This window comes from Balaenoptera borealis (genome assembly GCF_965194805.1).
Source record: "Balaenoptera borealis genome assembly, chromosome: 13".
NCBI classification, from domain to species: Eukaryota; Metazoa; Chordata; class Mammalia; order Artiodactyla; family Balaenopteridae; genus Balaenoptera; species Balaenoptera borealis.
This window is the reverse complement of record NC_138870.1, coordinates 61,183,786-61,202,788: the sequence shown is the minus strand read 5'-3', so window position 1 is coordinate 61,202,788 and position 19,003 is coordinate 61,183,786. Positions and strand designations below refer to the sequence as shown.

Below are 19,003 nucleotides of genomic sequence, written 5' to 3'. Positions count from 1 at the left end.
AGTTGCCTTTCTTGTTCATCCTTTAAATCTTAATTTATTCCTAACTTTACTTGTCCTTTTCCTAACTACCACAGAATCCCATTATTCCAGAAAATCTATTCAAAATATTGTAATCTCCTTATGTGCTAGGGGAATATACATTGGCTGATTCCCAACACTTTTTAGTTTCTATCTTCAATTGCTATTTCTCTCTGAATATCCTGTATAAAACTTTGAGATTCATAAGTCTCCTGACTGAACTGAACTTGTACTGTTAACAGAAGCCCCGTTCCTTTCTGAGATGCGTTGTAGCTGCCTCCTAGGCTAATGGAATTAAAGTCACATACAGTTGCAGGGTGAGCAAGTTACAGGAATGGAGTACTCTTTGTATATTACCATTTATACTTATTGAAATGGTACTTTTTATTCCTAATTATGGTTATTGATGAAGTCTGGCATGAGTGAACCATTGCAGAAGTCATTAGAATTAGGCTTTTTGCATAAGCAAAACACTAAGAACAACTGTAGCTGTGAAAATATTTCATAAAGCTACTTTAGAAGTGGGATCTCACTATAGCCAAGTTCTGGATAAAGGATAAAGGATATCCTTTATCAAGGATAAAGTCAAAACCAACATTGCACTTTCTTAAGCATTTCAGCAAAGTAAAAAAGAAACTGTGTGCAACAGAGGAATTCAAAACTAGCATATTCAATCATTAGTTGATAATAATAAATCAATGAGACACAAGCAGGGCAAGAGAGGGTAAGAATCCTTTGAACAGAGTTAATCCGTTCCTTATACTACTGAGTATGTGCTACCTATTTTCATTAAATACATAGTTTTTCTTTCAATTTCATCAAATAAATCAGAGAAGAACAGCTAACAGGGAGAAGTACAAGTGACTTGAAAGAAAAAAGCAAGCTGTTTTAAGTATTAAGATTTGAGCAAGAAAAAAAGAAAGCAATCATTCAAATGGTGATGAATCAGTCAAACACATGTGCAAAAGCAAGCTTGCCTCCATCAGCGAAATGCACAAATTAATAATTTACCAGTAAGTGGTAAAGGCATTTATCACAGAAATGTCAATAAAATCATCTCCTCCCACCATATACATTTTCTTTACAAGGGCAAAAAAGCATTTCCTTTACATGATGTCTTAAAATCACCTCTGGCCTAGAATAATGGTTATTTCAAGGCCAAAGGCAAAGACAAGACTCACTGGTAATAAAGAGAGCCACTAAAGTAAGTTATATCCTAGACATTCTTTTCATAATTTTTTTACAGATATCAACAGATGATTCAGAGATGGATGGGACTTATCTCTAAACTTTCCCATTTTACCTAAGAAGCAAGTAGTTTGCTTCTTTTATCATTCACACTTCTACATTTATTAAAAAGGGAGAGGGGACTACCTGGTGGTGCAGTGGTTAAGAATCCTCCTGCCAATGCAGGGGACATGGGATCAAGCCCTGGTCCAGGAAGATCCCACATGCCGTGGAGCAACTAAGCCTGTGCGCCACAACTACTGAGCCTGCGCTCTAGAGCCCATGAGCCACAACTACTGAGCCCACGTGCCACAACTACTGAAGCCCACATGCTTAGAGCCCATGCTTTGCAACAAGAGAAGCCACCGCACTGAGAAGCCTACGTACTGCAACGAAGAGTAGCCCCCACTCACCACAACTAGAGAAAGCCCGCACGCAGCAATGAAGACCCAACACAGCCAAAAATAAATGAATAAAATAAATTTATAAATAAATAAATAAATAAAAAGGGAGAAATTGGGTTTCCCTGGTGGCTCAGTGGTTAAGAATCCGCCTGCCAATGCAGGGGACATGGGTTCGAGCCCTGGTCCAGGAAGATCCCACATGCCACGGAGCAACTAAGCCCGTGTGCCACAACTACTGAGCCTGCACTCTAGAGCCCACGAGCCACAACTACTGAGCCCACATACCACAACTACTGAAGCCTGTGCACCTAGAGCCTGAGCTCTGCAACAAGAGAAGCCACCGCAATGAGAAGGCCGGCACCGCAATGAAGAGTACCTCAGCTCGCTGCAACTAGAGAAAGGCTGCACGCAACAACGAAGACCCAACACAGTCAAAATAGATAAATAAAATAAATTTTTAAAAAATTTTTTAAAAGAAGGGAGAAATTGAATGATACAAACATAAACATATGCATGCAAAATTAATTTCTAATAAATTATGTATTTTATATTACATTATTTGACTAGGATATACTATGGAGGCAAGATTCAGGAGAAACTTTTTTAGTAGTCCTACAATTTAGTTTGCTAATTTGGGAGCAGATTTTTAATTTTATCTTTAAAGAATATCAAAGAATGCAGATTTTATCACCGTCAGTGGTTTATATTGAAATGTTTAATTTGTTTTATGTCAAGAAGTTTTTTCTTAGATGAACTGAAATTTCTCCTTATAATTTAAGGCCATTTATCTTACTCTGACCTTGATGTTGACAGAGAAGTGGTGAACAGTGTTCCTATAATGACCATTTATATATTAGAGCCAATAATTAAGTCATCTCTGAGCCCTTTACATTCCAGAGTAGACATTTGTAAGTTCTTTAACTTTTTCTGATAGGATTTACCTCCAATTGTTTCTAAATCAATCTCTCTCTCTCTCCATTTCTCTCTCTGGCTCTCTCTTCTTTGCTTACTTTTCCTCAATCTCTTAAGCTTGTTCACATTTTCCTTATGAGATGATCATAACCATTGATTATTATTTCCCAGACTTTATAACCTTTATTTTTTATTTGCATGCCAGTATAGTACTTATTTAAAAACACTGCACTTTTTCGTTCAGGGAAAATCTCTAACTTTAGTATATGTCAAAAGACTGTAACCCAAATCATATTTCCTATTGAAACAGTGGCATAATAGGCAATTAGTTAAAGAAAGTATCCTGGTAGAGTGAAAAGAGCATGAGTTAGAAACAGAGAGGTGAGAATCCTACCTCTGACACCTAGAAGCCTGAGAACAACATTAACTCCCTGGGTTTCTGTTTACTCTTTTTTTTTTCCCCCCCGCATATAATATTTTATTTGATCTCCCCAGTGGAATCTTTTTTGTTTGATTGTTTGTTTTTTAACACCTTTATTAGAGTATAATTGCTTTACAATGGTGTGTTAGTTTCTGCTTTATAACAAAGTGAATCAGCTCTACATATACATATATCCCCGTATCTCCTCCCTCTTGCGTCTCCCTTCCATCCTCCCTATCCCACCCCTCCAGGTGGTCACGAAGCACCGAGCTGATCTCCCTGTGCTATGTGGCTGCTTTCCACTAGCTGTCTATTTTACATTTGGTAGTGTATATATGTCCATGCCACTCTCTCATTTCGTCCTAGCTTACCCTTCCCCCACCGTGTCCTCAAGTCCATTCTCTACATCTGCGTCTTTATTCCAGTCCTGCCCCTAGGTTCTTCAGAATCATTTTTTGTCCTTTATATTGCATATACATGTGTTAGCATACGGTATTTGTTTTTCTCTTTCTGACTTATTTCACTCTGTATGACAGACTCTAGGTCCATCCACCTCACTACAAATAACTCAATTTTGTTTCTTTTTATGGCTGAGTAATATTCCATTGTATATATGTGCCACATCTTCTTTATCCATTCATCTGTCGATGGACACTTAGGTTGCTTCCATGTCCTGGCTATTGTAAATAGAGCTGCAATGAACATTTTGGTACATGACTCTTTTTGAATTATGGTTTTCTCAGGGTGTATGTCCAGTAGTGGGATTGCTGGGTCGTATGGTAGTTCTATTTTTAGTTTTTTAAGGAACCTCCAAACTGTTCTCCATAGTGGCTGTATCAATTTACATTCCCACCAACAGTGCAAGAGGGTTCCCTTTTCTCCACACCCTCTCCAGCATTTATTCTTTGTAGATTTTTTGATCATGGCCATTCTGACTGGTGTGAGGTGATACCTCATTGTAGTTTTGATTTGCATTTCTCTAATGATTAGTGATGTTGAGCATCCTTTCATGTGTTTGTTGGCAATCTGTATATCTTCTTTGGAGAAATGTCTATTTAGGTCTTCTGCCCATTTTTAGATTGGGTTGTTAGTTTTTTTGATATTGAGCTGCAATGAGCTGCTTGGAAAATTTGGAGATTAATCCTTTGTCAGTTGCTTTGTTTGCAAATATTTTCTCCCTTTCTGAAGGTTGTCTTTTCGTCTTATGGTTTCCTTTGCTGTGAAAAGCTTTTAAATTTCATTCGGTCCCATTTGTATATTTTTGTTTTTATTTCCATTTCTCTAGGAGGTGGGTCAAAAAGATCTTGCTGTGATTTATGTCATAGCGTGTTCTGCCTATGTTTTCCTCTAAGAGTTTTATAGTGTCTGGCTGTACATTTAGGTCTTTAATCCATTTTGAGTTTATTTTTGTGTATGGTGTTAGGGAGTATTCTAATTTCATTCTTTTACATGTAGCTGTCCAGTTTTCCCAGCACCACTTATTGAATATTGACGAGGCTGTCTTTTCTCCATTGTATATTCTTGCCTTCTTTATCAAAAATAAGGTGACCATATGTGCATGGGTTTATCCCTTTATCTTTCTATCCTGTTCCATTGATCTGTATTTCTGTTTTTGTGCCAGTACCATACTGTCTTGATTACTGTAGCTTTGTAGTATAGTCTGAAGTCCAGAAGCCTGATTCCTCCCACTTTGTTTTTCTTTCTCAAGATTGCTTTGGCTATTCTGGGTCTTTTGTGTTTCCATACAAATTGTGAGATTTTTTGTTCTGTGAAAAATGCCATTGGTAAGTTTGATAGGGATTGCATTGAATCTGTAGATTGCTTTGGGTAGTATAGTCATTTTCACAATGTTGATTCTTCCAATCCAAGAATATCTATTTACTCTTATGTAAATTGAAGACAATAATATCTACCTTACAAGGATAGGAAATTTAATGAGATAATTATGTGGATGTCCAGTGGCAAAATAAAATCTCAAAGAACGATTGATACTATTTTTCCTACTACTAGTATTATTGCCATTATACACCTGACCAAAAGCCTATTGCCCAACTGTTTTACAGAAATGACCACAAGAGCTAGTTTAGCAATATATATCATGGGAATACATGTATATGTATAGCTGATTCACTTTGTTATAAGGCATAAACTAACATACCATTGTAAAGCAATTATATACCAATAAAGATGTTAAAAAACAAAAACAATATCTGTCATATACCAGAACCTGTAAAGTATGTACAAATGTGTCAAAGAGGACAAAACAGTAATGTTACATTCATTTGAGAGCCTGTATGTAGTAGACTGTGAATTGAGAAAGCAAAGGCTACAAAGGACATGTTTAGAAGAATAAGAGCTGGGAAGATTTGCACAACAGGAGGCTGACTGTGCCTGAGGCAGGAAAGTGTGGAGGTAGCAGGAGAAGAGTTGAGCTGACAGGAAAGGGTCCCAGGTGGTCCAGGGCTGTGGGGTCAGGCCACATGTGACAGAACCCATTAGAAAGCAGAGTGAATGGGCAAAAAAATCTTCCTCCCCCACCCCCTCCAGAATTCATATGGCGTTACATCGGAAACTCTTTAATCCTATTTCAAGTGCCAAGTCTTTTTCCTAATTCCTATAAACAGATGGTATCTTTCCCTCTGAAACACCACAGTGTTTTGCTTATATTGCTTTTCTGACATTTACTTTAATTTAAATCAACAAATACTTATTAAGTGCCTACTACATGCAGGCAGCATAATGAGTACTGGAAAACAGTGAAAATCACAAACACAGATCCCTCCCTTTGTGAAGCTCACACTCAATGGGGGAAAGTGGGAAGCCAGATCATATAATAAACATAATAATGAATAAATTGTATTATACATTTGAAGGTGATCAAACGGTATGTGGATCAGAATAAGAAAAATGAATGAAGAAAGGAGTGAGGGTGTCAGCTGACATTTTAAATGGGTGGCCTCTTTGAGAAGGTGACATTTAAATAAAGTTTTCAAGGAGAACAAGTTAGAACTATGATGATATCCAGAATAACATCATTCCCAGATCAAAGGCCCTAGTGTGGGAGGGAGTTTAGTTGGATTTCAGGAAAAGCAGGAGAGTTGGTAGAGCATGATTACCATGAGTGAAGGGATACTAATAAGAAGAGGTAAAGTCAGAGGGATAAGAGAATAAGGGTCAGGGGTCTATGGAGGACTTGGGAAGAATAGGGTGAGTGGAGATCAGGTAGGGCCTCATGGGTCACTGTGAAGACTTTATCTTTTATTCTAATTTTGGTGGGGAATCATTGTAGGGTTTCTAGCAAAGAAGTGGCACTCTCTGGCTTATGTTTTAAAAATGATCACTTTGAGTGCTTGGTTAAAAATATACCGTAGGGTTGCAGGACTAGAAGCAGAGAGAGCTTTTAAGAAACTACTGTGGCACTATGGTGGTGATTCCGACCAGTATAGCAACAGTAATGGTGGGGAGAAGAAGTCAAATTCTGGAAATATTTTACAGCAGACACCATAAGATTTCCTGACAAATAGGATGAGAAAAAGAGAGAATCAAATGTGGCCTGAGAACTTAGAGTTGCCATCCACTGAGATGGCTCATATCGTATTTTGCCTTGAAATATATTTATTTATGAAAAGTTTTATATATAAGAGCCCAGTATTAGGAGTTACACAGATCTGACTTCATATCCTGCTTGTTCACTTGTTAGATGTCTGACCCTGTGGAAATCACTGAACTTCTTAAGTCTTAGTTTCCTCATCAGTAAAATGGGTTAAAAATGCCAAATCCCAAGTTTTCTGTATGAAGTAAATGGATAATACATGCAAAGCATTTCACAAAATGCCTCGTACATAATAAATGCTTGTTAAATGAAAGATGTGCTTTACTGTGACTCTTAGTATAATTACTGTTTTCATTTCATATGTTTTATGGGTTATAGTCTTGAAAGAAGACACCGTCCTATTATTATTATTATTATTATTATTATTATTTTCTACAGAGTAACACTGTCCTGTATCTAGAGTTAGTATGGGCTCTCTCGCTGTACTAACTGTGGCCTGGCTGACACCACACTGTGGGTGGGGAACCTGGTATCAGAAGGGACCTAAGATGCAAATGGCGGATTGGCCCTTTCATATTCACTTCTAAAGATAATAGAAATCATACATATTTTCCTCTTTAGCCATACAAGAATTTTAAATTAAGTCTGGAATACGTTGGTAGAGTAACAAAAGTTGAATTTCTACTCCCCCACTTTTTTTATTCGTATTCGCTATGACCCTTTGTGGGTTTTTCTCTGCTTGCCAATTCTTTCCTTTTACTCTATGTAATTTCATTTGGTCTCTAAAGTATATCAAACTTGTTATAAGAATTGCTGAAAAGTGTTCTTGTTTTTAAAGGATCCTCTTTAAATTTGCTTAAGTCATTTTGAAATCTGTTCCTCTCTCCCAAGCTTGTATCAATCCTCTCCAACTTGGTACCACATGTAAATTTAATGAGCATTCGCTCACTTTCATCATCCAGGTCATTGGGTCATTGATTCTTATTTCCCTTTGTGCTTTTAGAGTAAAGAGACTCTCTCAATCCAGCTCTTCCAGTCTACCTATCTATGGACAGTATTTTCCTGTTTCCATTGCACTTTTACGATAAAAGCATCCTCATTTTCAACCTGCTATTAAAATGGAAATTTTGTTATTTCCCAGGATGTAACTCTCGCTCTCTCTCTCTCTCTCTTTTTTAAAAAACTAGTTCTCATTTTTTTCTCTTCCCATTCTAAAAATATATATGTAATTTTAGGAGTTGTTTTTTTTTTTTCTTTTAATACTGGCCTTGAGACGGTCCATATTGAACATCACTCACTATTTCTTCAAAAGCACTCAGTTCTTAAATTCAAATCCACAGAAATTAGTATCTGGTTTGTTGGTTCCTAACCTGTATTTCTTTATAATCTTCTCTACCCCTATAATATAGTTCTATATAAAAAGTTGTTTAAAGTGTAATAAAATTACTATGCAGGAAAAATTACAAAAAACAGAAGTGGGAATAATTAGAATAATTATTAAGGGAATAATTACAAGAGATGATAAGCAAGCAAAGCACTGATGCAATCAGAGGTTGACTGTTGGCAGAGGTTAATGTAGCCTAGTAACAGGGATCTTCAGGGAGGAGAGCACAGAAGAGCAGTGGCAAGAAGTGACAATCAAAAGAAAAAAAATGGGCTACATGCTACAACTCTAGTTGCTACAATCTTTTCTGAAATGTCCAGATCTTTCATATTACTTCCATCTCTACCACACCTACAGGAATGTTCTTTCTAGAATACAAATTTATTTATACAATGTTATTCCTTTGCTTGAAACGCTTCATTGGTTCCTCTTCATCTGCTGGATAAAGTTCAGACTTCTTAGTGTTGCATAACAGGTCCTCCAAGTTCTTACCAGATTATCTCCCCAGCCTGTCTACTATCCCAAATCCTCACTATGGTATGGCCATGTTGAACTCCTTGATGTTCCACTCAGTCACCATTGTGTTCCTTTCCTGAGCCAATTCTACAGAATAGTCCTTTTTTGCCATTTTTTCACTCCCCTTACCCTTACCCTCATGGCTCTGTGTATCTTATACATATTTCTATCCTAACTCAAGATTCTGAGGTTGGTTGGCATCCATTACTTTTATCCAGCCATCATATTCTTTGGGAAACCCTACTTCAAGTGATCCCATTGGACCTGCCAATTGTATGACCTATCTTTCCCACCAGAGGATGAGCTTATGACCCATGCTAGCCATTCAGAATGTCCATAGGGACTGTCCATCCCATGGACATAGGGATTGGCCAATGGCGCTCTGTTACTTAATCAGAACAAATCATAGCTTTGGGGAGAAACGAATTCTGTCGTGAGGGAGGCAGTTTACTCTTTCCCCAAGCTCATTAGGATCACAAGCTTGAGGACTCTATCCGCCTAAACTTCTTTTTAGGCCACCTATCTAAGAATCATCTAGAAATTAAGTCAGAGACAAAGAGCCAAGAAATCAATGGGAGGTAGATTTCTGATGACATTGTTAAAACGTGTGGATTCAACCATTCCTAAACGTAACAACGCCTCAGACTTACCAGTTTTTCAGTCAACAAATTCTTTTTTAATGTTTAAGATGGTTTGAGTTAACTTTCTACATTTAAAATGGAAACATTTCTGCTAATACTCAAATGCTACTACACTGACTTATTTATATGCTATTCCTCCTTTGTGTCTTATTACTGTTATATCCTAAGCACTCAGCACACAGTGCCTGGAACATAAGTTGGGGCTTACAAATGATTTTGGAATGAATGTTCCAGCCAAGTTTATTGATCAAATATGACAGTGTTTAAGAACGTTGGCTCTGGAACCTGATTCCCTGGGAAACATATCCTTGGATTGACCATGATTCAATATCTTCATCTTTAAAATGAGGATAATGAAATAAAAACCCCTAAAGGGGATTATGAGAATTAAGTGAGTTAATGAATGTATAGAGTTTAACACAGTGCCTAGCACAGAGTAAGCATTCAATAAACGTTAGCAGTTGATATTATGGCTGTACAATTATCTATATTACCTGTCATACACATCCCAGAATGACACAGTTTATCCATTCCATCCACAGAGTTAAATTGGTTATTGTATATTACCCACATACTAATTGCTGACAGAAAGAGTCTGAGAGAAGCCGAATTGGAGAAGTAGTCTAAAACTCTAAATATACATCAAGGCCTGATATAGAGATTATCAAACTGAAGCCCCTGAGATTATAGCCAAATTGTTCTGAGCTTTGTTTTTCCACATTCACACTGAAGATTATTTTTCAGACATGCCAGCAGGTACCTGGGCCACTGTTTTTCACCACATTTTTAGAAGTTTGATTTGACACCATGTAGGTGAATCCAAACAATGAGGGCTCATCAAGAAATCATGATGAACAAGTAGACGGAAAATCAATAAGGATAAAGAAGACTTGAACAATTCTATCAACCAACTTGACCTAATTGGCATTTATAAAACACTCCAGCCAACAGTGGAATACACATTCTTTTGACGTGCATACAGTACATTTATCAACAGAGACCAAATTCTGGGCCATGAAATAAGCCTCAGTAACTCTAAGAAGATTCAAGTCATACAGAATATACTTCCCTGATCACAATAAAACTAAATAAGAAACGAATAACAGAAAAATTTCTGGAAAATCTTCTAATATTTGTAAACTAAATAACATACTTTTTATAAACCATGGATCAATTAATAAATCAAATGGGAAAATAGTATCTTAAGGTGAATAAAAATAAAACTTCTATATCTCAAAATCTAGAGCATGCCCTAAGCAGTACACTTAGGAGGAAACTGATAGAATAAACACCTGAATTAGAACAGATGAAAGGTCTCCAATTAATGACCTCAGTTTGCACCTTAAGAAACTAGAAAAAAAGAACAATTTAAATCCAAAGCATATAAAGGAAGGAAATAATAATGATTAGAGAGGAAATCTATGCAATAGAAAGTAAGAGCAGAAATCAATTAAACCAAAAGCTGAATTTTTGAGAATAAAATGTAAAAGCTTCTAGCTAGACTAATCAGGAGAAAAGGGATAGACAAAAATTAACAATATCTGGAATAAAAGAGGGGACATTATTAGAGATTATGTGATTACTAAAAGGATAATAGAAGAATATAACATGTACAATGAGCCAAATCCTTGATAAGATATAAACTATGAAAGCTCACGCAAGAAGACATAAATAACCTGAAGAACTCACTATACATTAATGAACTTAAATTATTAAATATCTTCCCATGAAGGAAATTCTAGGCCCAGGTTGCTGTACTGGTAAATTCCATCAGATATTTAACAAAGAAAGAATATAAATTCTACATAAATTATCCTATAAAGTGGAAAAGGAGGTAATAGTTTCCATTCTGTGAGGCTAGCATTATAGTGAGAACAAAACCAAAGACATTACAAAAACAGAAAACTATAGACCAATACTCCTCATGAACATAGACACAAAATTTCTAAACATTTCTTTAGCAAACTTAATCCAACAATGTATATAAAAACACATAAAAATGGCTAAAGATGTGACACATATATACAATGGAAGATTACTCAGCCATAAAACGAAATGAAATTCAGTTATTTGTAGTGAGGTGGATGGACCTAGAGACTGTCATACAGAGTGAAGTAAGTCAGAAAGAGAAAAACAAATACCGTATGCTAACACATGTATATGGAATCTAAAAAAAAAAAAAAAAAAGTGGTTCTGAAGAACCTAGGGGCAGGACAGGAATAAAGATGCAAATGTAGAGAATGGACTTGAGGACACGGGGCGGGGGGGAAGGGTAAGCTGGGATGAAGTGAGAGAGTGGCATTGACATATATACACTACCAAATGTAAAACTGATAGCTAATGGAAGCAGCTGCAGAGCACAGGGAGATCAGCTCGGTGCTTTGTGTCCACCAGAGGGGTGGGATAGGGAGGGTGGAGAGAGACACAAGAGAGAGGAGATATGGGGATATATGTATATGTATAGCTGATTCACTTTGTTATACAGCAGAAACTAACACACCATTGTAAAGCAATTATACTCCAATAAAGATGTTAAAAAAATAAATAAATAAAATAAAATTCATTGCAAAATATATATATATATTATGACCAAATGGTATTTGTCCCAGGAATGTAAAGAAAGCCTAAAATTGAAAAATCTATCAATATAATTCACCATATTAACAAACTAAAATAACAAAAACAAAAATATGATCATCTTGATAGATGGGGAAAAGTATTTGATAGAATCAGCATCCATTTTGGATTAAAACCCTCACCAATGCAGAAGTAGAATGTAACATTTTCAACCTGATAAAGAGTATTTATAAAAATTTAAAGGCAATATCATATCTAATGGTGAAAGACTGAATGTATTGCTCCTAAAATCCAGAACAATATATGGATGTCTGCTCTCACTTCTATTTAACATTGCACAAGATAAGTATACAAAAATAAATTGTATTTCCATATAGAACAACAAAAAGTCATAAATGGGAATTAGAATACCATGTAAAATAGCCTAAAAATGTGAAATACTTAGAGATAAATCTGAAAATAGATATGAAAGATTTATTCATTGAAAAGTACATTGCTGGGCTTCCCTGGTGGCGCAGTGGTTGAGAATCTGCCTACCAATGCAGGGGACACGGGTTCGAGCCCTGGTCTGGGAAGATCCCACATGCCGCGGAGCAACTAGGCCCGTGAGCCACAATTACTGAGCCTGCGCGTCTGGAGCCTGTGCTCCGCAACAAGAGAGGCCGCGATAATGAGAGGCCCGCGCAACCGCGATGAAGAGTGGCCCCCACTTGCCGCAACTAGAGAAAGCCCTCGCACAGAAACGAAGACCCAACACACCCATAAATAATAAAAAAATAAATTAAAAAAAAAAAGTAGAGGAATTTAAACAAAAACTCCTAAAGAAACTCAACATTTAAAAAAAAAAAAAGTACATTGCTGAGAGAAAATGAAGAGGCCCTAAATTAATGGAACAGTATACAGTATTCATGGGTCACTCAGTATTGCTAAGGTGTCAATGCTCCCAAATTATTTTACAAATGTAATGCAATCCGTGCAATTACAACAGAATTTTATAGAAAGTGAAAAACTCATTCTAAAATTCATATAGAAATTCAAGAGATCAAGAATAACCAAAAGACTTTAAAAAAAAGAACAAAGTTGAAGGACTAACAACCTTATTTCACAGCTTATTAAAAGCTACAGTAATCAAGATTGTATGGTATTGGTGCCAAGATAAATAAATATATCAATAGAATAAATAAACAGTCCAGAAATAGACCCACACATAGTTCACTGATTTCAACAAATGTGCAAAGGCAATTCAACAGGGTAAATAACAGACATTTCAAGAAATGGTTCTTGAAAAATTGGATATCCATGTGCAAAAAGAAGAAAAACATTCAATTCAAACTTCACACCATATACAAAAATTAACTCAAAATCGAATATAGATCTAAATATAAACCTAAAACTATAAAACTTCTAGAAGAAAAAACAAAAGAATAACCTTCATGGCCTTAAATTAACCAAAGATTTCTTAACTCTGACACCAATAGAACTATCAATTTAAAAAAATATGATAAAACATACTTAATCAAAATTAAAATAGTTTGCTTTTAGAAAGATACTGCTATGAAAATAAAGAGTAGGTCACAAATTGGGAAAAACATTATTTGCATATCATATATATGATAACCTGCATTCAAAGTATATAAAGAATCCTCAAAACTCAATAATAAGAAAACAACCCAATCTAAAAAAAACGGGCAAAGGATTTGAATTGACCCTTCACCAAGGAAGATATATAAGGGAGAATATGCAAATGAAAGAATGGTCAATATTATTAGTCATTAGGGGAATGTAAATTACAATCACAATGAGATACCATTACAGTATCTAAAATTAAACAAATTGATTATACCTAGTTTGTGTTGGTGAAGATGTGGAAAAAGAACTCTGGCACACTTTCAATGAGAATGTACCATGGTACAATGGTTCAACTACTTTGGAAAACAGTTCAGCAGTGTCATAAAACATTAAACATATCTATCATCATCTAGACATTCCAGTTCTAGGTATTTACCCAAGAGAAATAAAGGCAGATACACATACAAAGACCTGTACAAAAATATTCACAGTAGCTTTATTTGTAACAGCCAAAAACTGGAAAAAAACAAATATCCAGGTGAAAGAACAAATTATATTATATCCATATATTCTACAACATGAATTGTACCTCAAAATCATGATGTTGAGTGAAAGAAGGCAGACAAAAAAGAGTGCATACTGTATAATTCCATTTACATAAAACTCTAGAAAATGAAAATTAATCTACAGTGAGAAGTTGATCAATGGGGGAGTGAGGAGGGATGGGAGGAGGTATTACAAAGAGGCATGAGGAAACTTTTGATGAATATGTTCATTAACTTGATTGTGGCGATGTTTTCACTGGGTACACATATGTCAGAACATATTAAATTGTACCTTTTAAGCATGTACAGTTTATTGTATTTTAATTATTACTCAATATAGTTGTTAAAAAGAAAATTTTCTCTTGATAAGTCTTCATTAAAAATGTGTAGATCCTATCATCAGTTGAAAACACAGTAAGGACAGTATTTCCAGTGGTACTTAAGCATAATGATACATGGCTAGAATGAAGACAAGCCCACAGCTAACATCATACTCAATGGTGAAAAGCTAAGCCTTTCCTCTAAGATCAGGAATAAGACAAGGATGCCCACTCTTGCCATTTCTATTCAACATGGTACTGAAAGTCCTAGTCACAGCAACTAAGCAAGAAAAAAGTAAATAAATAAAAGACCTTCAATCAGAAAGGAAGAAGTAGAATTATCTCTGTTTATAGATGACATGGTCTTATATATAGAAAACCCTAAAGACTTCACCAAAAAACTGTTACAACTAATAAATTAATTCAGTAAAGTTACAGGATGCAAAATTAACACACAGAAATCATTTGTCTTCCTATACACTGACAATGAACTATCTGAAAGAGAAATTAAGAAAGCATTCCCATTTACAATAGCATCAAAAGCAATAAAATACTTATAAATAAAATTAACCAAGTAGGTGAAAGACATACACTGAAAACTATGAAACACTGGTGAGATTGAGGAAGATACAAATAAATGGGAAGATATCCCATGATCTTGGATTGGAAAAATTGATGCTGTGAAATTCTCCATACTACCGAAAAATGATCTAGAGAGTCCATGTAATCCCTATGAAAAGGCCAATGGCATTTTTCACAGAAATAGATAAAAATGATCCTAAAATTTGTATGGAGCTCCAACCTATGGAGCCACAAAAGATCCCAAATAGCCAAAGTTATCCTGAGAAAGAAAGAACAAAACTGGAGGCATCACAATTCCTGATTTCAAGCTATATTACAAAGCTGCAGTAATCAAAACATTATGGTACTGGCAACAGGTACATGGAACCAGTGGAACAGAACAAAGATTCCATATATAAATCAACACATATGTGGTCAACTGATTTTTGACAAGAGCACCAGGAACACACAATGGAGAAAGGTTAGTCTCTTCAATAAACAGTGTTGGTAAAACTGGATATCCACATGCAAAAGAATGAAACCAGACTCCTATCTTACACCACTCACAAAAATGAACTTGAAATGGACCAAAGACTTAAATGTAAGATGTGAAACCATAAAACTCCTAGAAGAAAATATAGGGGAAAAGATCCTTGACATTGGTCTTAGAAATGATTTATTGGATAAGAGACCAAAAGCACAGGCAACAAAAGTTAAAATAAACAAATTGGACTACATCAAACTAAAGAGCTTTGGCACAGCAAAGCAAACAATCAATAAATTGAAAAGGCAACATGAAGAATGAGAGAAAGCATTAGCAAACATATAGCTGATAAGGGGTTAATATCCAAGATATATAAAGAACTCATACAACTCAATTGCAAAATAATAATAATAATAATCCAATTAAAAAATAGGCAAAGGACCTGAATAGACATTTTTCCAACATACATACAAATGGCCGATAGCTATATGGAAAGATGCTCTACATCACTAATCATCAGGGAAATGCAAATCAAAACCACAATGAGATATATCACTTCATACCTGTTGTGATGGCTATTATCAAAAAGGCAAGAGATAACAAATGTTGGTGAGGATGTGAAGAAAAGAGAACACTTACGCAGTGTCAGTGGGAATGTAAATTGGTACAGCCATTACAGAAAACAGTATGGAGGTTCCTCAAGATATTAAAAATAGAACTATCATATGATCTCGCAATCCCAATCCTAAATATCCAAAGGAATTTAAACCAGTATCTAAAGGAGATATCTGCACACCCATGTTCCTTTCAGCATTTCTTCACAATAACCAAGGTATAAAAACAATCTAAATGCCTTTCAACAGATGAATGGATTAAGAAAATGTGATATATATAATTGAATATTATTCAGCCATAAAAGGAAGGAAGTCCTACCATTTGTGACAACATGGATTAACCTGGAGGTCACTATGCTCAGTAAAATAAGCCAGAGAAAGATAAATACTGTATGGTATCACTTATATGCAAAATCTAAAAAAAAAAAAAAAAAAAAAAGCCAATTTCATAGAAACAGAGAATAGAGTAGTGATTACCAAGGGCTAGGGGAAGGGGGAAATTGGGTGATATAGGTCAAAGGGTACAAATTTTCACTTATAAGAAGAATAAATTCTAATGCTCTAATGTATAGCATGGTGACTACAGTTAATAATACAGTCCTGCATATTTCAAAGTTGCAGAGTAGATCTCAGGCATTCTCACTCCCCACCCCCAAAAAGAGTTAACTAGATGAGGTGACAGATGTGTTAATTATCTTGATCTTGGTAATCATTCTACAATGTATATGTGTATCAAATCACCACATTGTACACTTTAAATATATACAATTATATTTGTCAGTTATTCCTCAAAAAATTAAAAAATAAAGATACATGGCTAGAGACAAATAAGCCAGTGTCCTTTATGATGATGACCCTGAGCATCATGGCACAGTGTGCTCATGTATCACATTTGTAAACTGGTAAGCCTTTGCACCAAAATGTAGAGAGGGTAAAATAATAATCATTGTGACTTCCTTCTTTCCTACTGTTTTAATTCTTAACCTTCTTGAATGAATTAAAAATTACTCAAATATATGAAATCTGGAATAAATGTTAACTTACCTGTAGAAGCACATCTATAACATATTTAATCAAAGTAATATTTTCCTGCTATTATTCATGCAGAAATAATACTGGTATTTACAAATAGTCTTTTAGAATTGGTGGTTAGGTGGGAAATAACCACAGACGTGTCTCCAAATGCATCTCAAGCTAACTTAATAAATTATTTTCTGCATTATATTTTAAGAATCAATACAGTTGAGTGAACCAAATGTGCATCCAGCAAAATCTAGCCAAAAAATATCATATATAAAAGTGAATATGTACTTTAAATATTTATTTAACATTTAAAATAAATATATTAACACTACATACTTTAAATATGGTACTACACTTCCACTTATCTTTATAAAACATCAAAAATGTCCTTTTTGAGCCAATGCAATGATCAGTGACTTGAAAAGATATTTTCTAACACAATTTGCATCTTTACATATTATAGCATACAATGTTAACTAATAGCATACAATATTAACTAATAACCATTGAGATAGTCATTTCCTGGGTGCAAAACCAAACATCCAAATTACTGCACCAAAAAATTCTGATGAATCATTTGATCTCTAGTTATAAAGAGGAATATCTTGTTTTTCAGAAAGAATATTAGCAACTTGTTTTTAAGCTTAAAACGTTATTAAATCAATAGAGTATTTATATAGAAATTCTAATAAATGCAATTCAATCTACACCAAAGACAAAGTAGATTTTAACACTATTTTAACAATTATTAAGTGGCTGCTAAGTGTTATACACTGAGATGTACATGCTCATGTTAAAATTAGAACAACAAAGGGACAGAGATATAAGGAAAAATCCTAATCCAAGTAACAATGGAAAAAAATTCATAATATACCTTATTGCTACAGATGTCTAGTCATTGGTCCAAAATCTTTGCCATTCAAAGTCCAGTCTTTAAGATTTCGTTTATTATGCTTATTATCCAGGAAACATGCTTAATTCCCCAAATCTCCCTTAAATAATGTTTATAAAATACATATGTCAGGTCACTGCCTATACCCATTTGCAGCAGCCAATCAAAATAAGTATTTAAGGGGCATTGGTGGGAAATAATTTGTCACTATATAGGTCAGCTCTCTTATTAATAATAATAAAAACTGACATAACACCATTTGTACAGCAATTTCATATCAAGACTCCAAAGATTTATTCATTAATACTTCCAATATTTCTAGGCATTATTTGGCAAACATTCATCTCCATCTTACTGATTTATAAAGCAAAACCCTAACTCATAAAATGACATGAACCTAGTGACTCTATGTTTTCTAACTCACAGCCCATTTCTATTTGCCAGGGAGAAGAGAAAGATATTATACATCTAGCATGAAATAGTTTGGCTACCCCAGGATAGTGAAATATCCAATTGGCATTTGGGTCTTATCTATTCCCACCTTTTTATACGCGATCCAGTCAAACACCCTGTCAATATCTGTTGCCCGTAGCACTTCCTGTGATACTGGATGGGAACTGGCCAAGCCGTCAAGCAGCATCACTTCATGTAGAACATCTGTCAGAAACCTCTGTTTTTCCTGCAATATAGTAGATGGAACAACATCATAGGTGATTCCTGGTTATGACGGAATATGTGTGACAATATGAACAGAATGTGTGTTACTTAATTGATGATGGTCATCAACCTACATGGTGAGACTTAACTCTAAAGAGAAACCGGTAAATAAAATGCCCCTTAAGTCACTCTAAAATAACAGTGGTTGACTTGAGCACAACATGAAACAAAATCAATGGGTTACAATGGGCCCTAAATAGATAGAAACAATGGACTCTATGTTTTAACAGTGGTTAAAACAAATTTGGAGCGTGGGCACATAAATGAAACTGACTGAGCTTGTTTATGTGTTCTGCAGGGTCAAAACTAAAATTCCAGTCCCAAATAACCTTTTTATAGTTAATCCAATATAAGAATAATAACTAAGTTTCAGAGTTCCATTGCTATTTCTTATTTCTAGTCCATTTAAACAACACATTCCCTCTCTTTCTGTTCCTCCCTCCTTTCTTTCCCTCTCTCTTTTTCACTTATCCTCTCTCTAATACACACACACAAACACACACTTATTTTCTAGAAGAATTTCAGGAGACCACCACAAATAATAAAAGGCATTACTGACATCAAACTATAATATCTGTGTATGTGGATGTGATACGTGAATTCAGAAAGTGGAGAGCAATAGGTG

The 19,003-nt window shown here is 35.1% G+C and overlaps 1 protein-coding gene across 1 annotated transcript in view; it reads right to left on the bottom strand.

The window, feature by feature from the left end:
• TRHDE (thyrotropin releasing hormone degrading enzyme) overlaps nt 1-19,003 on the bottom strand; it is a 416,748-nt gene that overhangs the window by 162,647 nt on the left and 235,098 nt on the right. Inside the window, exon 6 of the mRNA XM_082351569.1 lies at nt 18,203-18,340. Within this exon, the coding sequence (XP_082207695.1) occupies nt 18,203-18,340 (138 nt within the window). The remainder of the gene's footprint in view (nt 1-18,202; nt 18,341-19,003) is intronic.